We start from the raw sequence: 6442 nt of genomic DNA on the forward strand, positions 1-6442 counted from the left end.
GAACTGAACTAGAACTGAACTAGAACTGAACTAGAACTGAACTAGAACTGAACTAGAACTGAACTAGAACTGAACTAGAACTGAACAAGGACTGAACTAGAACTGAACAAGGACTGAACTAGAACTGAACTAAAACTGAACTAGAACTGAACTAAAACTGAACTAGAACTGAACTAGAACTGTACTTTATTGAACTAATTGCTCTCAGACTGTGTTTACTCTGAAAGTCGACCAATGCGTTTTTGTCTTTGAGCTTTAACTATCTGTGTGTGTGTGCTCTCATTTCATTCATGACGAGAAAAGTGCATTTGTCTGCATGTTCCAGAAAAATAACAACAAAAACTATCTTTTTCAATCTGTAACATGAGTAATTTCAATTTTTCAATTTAATTTCCTTATTTCGTTGTCTCCTTTAATGGTTTTATTCTTCTTTTTTTCCTTTGTTCTGCTTGCTTGATTTTATTTTATATTCTTCTACTTTTAATTGTTCTTCCGTCTATGGGTTAAATGTTTGTATATACTATAAACACGAATGTACATGTCGATTTCTTATAACTTCCTTCTTATGTCCCTTTTATACTTAATAGTTTGTATTTTTTAGTTTTTTTTTTATTTTCTCACATGTCCTGTATGTGTCATTTGATTTATGTATTATGTACTTGATTTTTTTTCTGCTATAAATTTTATACTTTCCCCCAAACCCAATCACTCCTATAGCTCTTACGAAATATTTATATAGATAGATAATGATGTTGTTGATGAAATCATCACCATCACATTGTAAAATAAATTGGTCGTTGATGTCACTACGAACAATGACATTTTACTTAATAAATGATTTTTGTACGACTAAAGCTTTTTTACGACTTTTTGTGTACATGTGTGTATGTGTTGACAAGTTTGAGTCGGAGATAGGCTGTATCCTACAAAGAAAAAACTTTGTTGCCTAATTAATTGTCAGTGGTGAGTTTTTTTGATTGGTGTTAATTGTTAATTAACACAATTACTAATGGCAACTTAACAAATAAGATAAAAATATAATTAAAACAAACTGAACTGGCAATTATACATGTAGTTTATCAAACAATTGAATTTAATCAACCTAAAAGTAGGCTTTAATTTTAATTTTTCTTCGGATAAAATAAATTTATAATACGCCATAAGTTCTAGTTCTGTTCTAGTTAGTTATAGTTCAGTTCTAGTTCTGTTTTGTTTTAGTACAGTTATAGTTCTGTTTTGTTCTAGTTCAGTTCTAGTTTAGTTCTAGTTTAGTTCTAGATCAGTGTTATTTCCGTTCTAGTTCAGTTCTAGTGGAGTTCTAGTTCAGTTCTAGTTCAGTTCTAGTACAGTTCTAGTTCAGTTCTAGTGCAGTTCTAGTTCAGTTTTAGTTTAGTTCTAGTTCAGTTCTAGTTCAGTTCTAGTTCAGTTCTAGTTCAGTTCTAGTTCAGTTCTAGTTCAGCTCTAGTTCAGTTCTAGTTCAGTTCTAGTTCTGTTCTAGTTCAGTTCTAGTTCAGTTCTAGTTTAGTTCTAGTTCAGTTCTAGTTCAGTTCTAGTTCAGTTCTAGTTCAGTTCTAGTTCAGTTCTAGTTCAGTTCTAGTTCAGTTCTAATTCAGTTCTAGTTCAGTTGTAGTTTAGTTCTAGTTTAGTTCTAGTTTAGTTCTAGTTCAGTTCTAGATCAGTGTTACTTCCGTTCTAGTTTAGTTCTAGTTCAGTTCTAGTTCAGTTTTAGTTCGGCTCCAGTTCAGTTCTTTTTTCACTTTATTAAAAACACACATGCTTAATAAAATTACTTTTTTTAATTTTTGTATGACTTCTTAAGAACATATTAGTATGGAATCTCATTTTTTATCATTTAAGAATATGTATATTTTAAGTAATTCTTATTTACCAACACCTAAGTTTAAGTATTTAACTAGCAACAAACACTTCTAAAGATTTTAGTCTTAAATTAATTAGATCAGTAGATTATAATTATTCTTGCACTTTTTCTCTTTCACATATTTCTCCTCAACTTTTAACTCTGTTCTTTAAATATAAATTATATTCTAACTATATAATCTATGTTCTTTTTATTGTAATATTCACACATAAAACACTACAAAAAATAAAACATAACAACCAATTGGTCTATCTCTATATATTGCCTCAAACACCTAACTAGACAATAGCCTCCATTAGTTCCACACTCACAACAGCATATCCTTTAACACCCTCATCTCTATCACCACCTTTACCACAATATCAACACTCTGCCAAACGTTGCCTCTCACCAGTAAGATCATATCATCCCAAAATACCACCCTACTCTTGTACACGCCTTTCCACCCGCCTAACACCCACAATCTATACACAAGCACCACAGCAGCAACCGACCACTAAATCACTACCAAATAATCTAAATTCACCCACATCACAGACACCTTCGTGTACCACTACCACTACAGCAGCCTGTTGTAAAAGTAGAATTTGTTCAGCACACGTAGGCAGTGCTCCTTGCAGCAGCAGTAATCTACAATTACAATGCTCCTCCACCAACATCACTCATCATCATTATCATACGAATAAATTTCAGAGTGAGGCTTTTAGTGCGGACACTGGACACGCTGCAGTATCAGTGTCTTCGGCAACAACAACGAATTCTACTGGATCTCAGCATACTTTGAAAGCTTTACCTTTGCCTTCCGTTAATGACAATAATGCCGCCGCCTCTACTAGTACGCTCTCCTTTCCCCTGGGCGAAGTGGGCTCTATATCTTCTACTACTATATCTTCTGCTTCCAGTTTACAACCTCCTGGTGGCTGTATAACGCCAACTAGTTATAAAAAGAAATCTTCTTTTTTGCAACGTAAAAAGCCAATACTCACACGCAGTGAGGTGAGTGTGTCTTTAACTCTTTCTTCTCTCTCTCTTTCTTTCTTTCTTCCTCATAATCTCTTAGAGATTATTATCATTTTCTTCTTTTCTTCTAAATGTTGTAAAGTAGAGTTTTCATTTTCTATGAAATATTTTTTCCCGCTTTTAAATTTCTCTAATTTTTCCCTATTTTCGTTATTATTTGAAATATATTCTTTTTTTAATATTTTTCCCCTTGTTAGCCACGAAGCAAAAGAAAAAAACGCAAGAAAAAAATTCATTAACTTAAATACTTTTCTTGTTCTTGTTTGTAAGTTGAAAACTTTATGTTAATTTATTTCTCAATTATGCTGTAAAGTATGCACTTTTATTATTTCACAATTACGCCTTTAAGTATGCAAGTGTTATTCTTACCATTTTGCACGTTTTTCTTTTGTTGGTTTTTGTTTCGGTTTCATGTGTGCGAGAGTGTGTGTTTGTTTTTAATTGTTAAGTATGTCTATGTAGTTTTTTAATATTTATACTAGTGTTTAAGATAATGAATAAATTAGTAATTCTGCTTTGGACTTAATCATTACGGAAAAATATTAAACAAATATTTTTGTTTCAAATTATAAGGGAAACACTTTAAAGCCAATTTTACAGTTCGGAACTAAATCTGAAGTGGACTGAAGTAGAACTGAACTAAAACTGAACCAGAACTGAACTAGAACTGAACTAGAACTGAACTAGAACTTAACTAGAATTGAACTAGAACTAAACTTGAACTGAACTAGAACTGAACTAAAACTGAACTAGAACTGAACTAGAACTGATCTAGAACTGAACTAGAACTCAACTAGAACTCAACTAGAATTAAACTAGAACTCAACTAGAACTGAACTAGAACTGAACTAGAACTGAACTAGAACTGAACTAGAACTGAACTAGAACTGAACTAGAACTGAACTAGAACTGAACTAGAACAGAACTAAAACTGAACTAGAACTGAACTAGAACTGAACTAGAACTGAACTAGAACTGAACTAGAACTGAACTAGAAATGAACTAGAAATGAACTAGAACTGAACTAGAACTGAAATAGAACTGAACTGGAACTGAACTGGAACTGAACTAGAACTGAACTAGAACTGAACTAGAACTGAATTAGAACTGAACTAGAACTGAACTAGTACTGAACTAGAACTGAACTAGAACTGAAGTAGAACTGAACTAGAACTGAACTAGAACTGAACAGGAACTGAACAAGAACTGAACTAGAACTGAACTAGAACTGAACTAGAATTGAACTAGAACTGAACTAGAACTGAAATAGAACTGAACAGGAACTAGAACTAGACAAGAACTGAACTTGAACTGAACTCGAATGAACTAGAACTGAACTCGAATGAACTAGAACTGAACTAGAACTAGAACTGAACTAGAACTAGAACTGAACTAGAACTAGAACTGAACTAGAACTAGAACTGAACTAGAACTGAACTAGAACTGAACTAGAACTGAACTAGAACTGAACTAGAACTGAACTAGAACTGAACTAGAACTGAACTAGAACTGAACTAGAACTGAACTAGAACTGAACTAAAACTGAACTAGAACTGGAACCGAACTAGAACTGAACAGGAACTAGAACTAAACTGAACCTGAACTAGGAATGAACTAGAACTGAACTAGAAATGAACTAGAACTAAACAAGAACTGAACTAGAACTGAGCTAGAACTGAACTAGAACTGAACTAGAACTGAACTAGATCTGAATTATAACAAAACTAGAACTGAACTAGAGCTAGGGCTAGAAGCGAATTTGATCTGATCTAGACTGTATCATAAATGAACTTGAAATGCATCAATGTTAGTTAATTTCCTTGTATGCAGTTTTTTTATTAATTTTATATTCTTAAGAAACGATAAGGATTTTGTTAATATTTCCGTGTAATTTTTTGGCAACAGTTTCAATGACAACATTGTGTCACATTTTTCCTTTATCTCTCTATGGCTTTTGCAAATTTGTTTTATGTCAATTTCTTTTTACATGCATCATGTTATGTTGACATTAAAATGTGTATAAAAAATATATATTCTAAAAATTTATAGTTTTAGTTTTTTATTTTCTTTTAATACTCAAAGGACACACTATCATTTTTTTACTACTTTCTTAAAAATGTCTATACACAAACACTCATAGATGGGTATTTCTGCTAGTTATCGTACGTGTGTACGTAGTTCGTTCGCATTATGAAATCAGTAGAAAATCTTAATACACTTGACTGCACTTGTTGGCTTTATGGCGAACAAGTGCTTAATGTGCTTAAAGCTATAAAAACAGATGTTCTTCTAACAGAATAAAAAGAAAGTTAAATAAACTATAGTATATGCTAAGGCTGTAAAGCGAAGAAAACGAAAGTGTGTTGGTGTAGTTGTAGGTTGTGTAAAGGAAACGCATTATCCTTTAACAAATACACACATGCATCATCGTTCACAACAAAAACAAATAGGAAAAGTGTATGGATATGTGCAAGTTGCCCTGAAAACAAACACTTGAACTTATTTGCATTAGAGAACATGAAGATGAATAATAATTTTAGACATAAGTTGTTGTAGGTTGTAGTCGTTGTCTGTCATCAGAATAGGTAATGCTTATAAATTATAAAGAATATGTTAGCCTACTTGTAGGGGGTAATAATTTTTTACGAAATTTAGTTTTTACCGAAAGTTTTACATTTTTATTAACCCAAACTAAGATTATCCTTAATACTTGTAACACATTGTTCTACATCATGACAGTGTTTTTCATTTTATTTCATCCTTAGTCGACTTTTCTAAAGGCAAGAAATTAAACTAAACATGCCACATCATGTTCAGTCGTTGTTTACAATGTTTGCAACAGCATTTTGTTTTTTATTATTATTTTTTTTTTGTTCTTTTAATATTTTGTACCTTACAAATGTAAGTTACCACATGCTTTAAAAGGAATTCATTGTGTTACTTAATACTATTAAAAGCATCTTGCGGTTGAGTATCTGTTCATTTATTTTTTTGGCAACAGCCTGAGAAGAAATTGAGCAAATTTTAATTTACAAACTCATTCTAAATGAATCAAAGAACATGTTACACAAAAAATGCATTGCGTTATTGAGATTTACACGAACTAGTGTGGGAAGATATAATAGTTTCAGATTTTGGTATTTTTGTGATGTTTTTAAGAAATCAATTGAATGAAAAAGGTCAAAGTTGTTAAAAAAAAACTGTAATTATTGCAAAACAAAACTAGTAACCAGAATTTGTTGTTCTAGCTATAGTCAGGTACTTTCGCAATTGTACCTTAGTCCAAGTTAAGCCCTAGCTATATTGAAGATCTGTTGGAGTTAAATTTTAAATATGTTCTGGTTTTGTTCCAGTTCTGTTCTAGTTCTCTTTTAATTCTGTTCTAGTTCTGTTCCAGTTTTGTTACAGTTTTGTTCTAGTTTTGTTCTAGTTTTATTCTAGTTTTGTTCTAGTTTTGTTCTAGTTCTGTTCTAGTTCTGTTCTAGTTCTGTTCTAGTTCTGTTCTAGTTCTGTTCTAGTTCTGTTCTAGTTCTGTTCTAGTTC

General features: G+C 31.9%; 1 protein-coding gene across 1 annotated transcript in view; it reads left to right on the plus strand.

Annotated features, from left to right (window-relative positions):
- LOC111686305 (pleckstrin homology domain-containing family G member 5) overlaps positions 1 to 6442 on the plus strand; it is a 15247-nt gene that overhangs the window by 4786 nt on the left and 4019 nt on the right. The window contains exons 2-3 of the mRNA XM_046951382.1: positions 2162 to 2875; positions 4982 to 5043. Of these exons, the coding sequence (XP_046807338.1) occupies positions 2162 to 2875; positions 4982 to 5043 (776 nt within the window). The remainder of the gene's footprint in view (positions 1 to 2161; positions 2876 to 4981; positions 5044 to 6442) is intronic.

The sequence above is a fragment of the Lucilia cuprina genome, chromosome 5 (genome assembly GCF_022045245.1).
Source record: "Lucilia cuprina isolate Lc7/37 chromosome 5, ASM2204524v1, whole genome shotgun sequence".
NCBI lineage: Eukaryota > Metazoa > Arthropoda > Insecta > Diptera > Calliphoridae > Lucilia > Lucilia cuprina.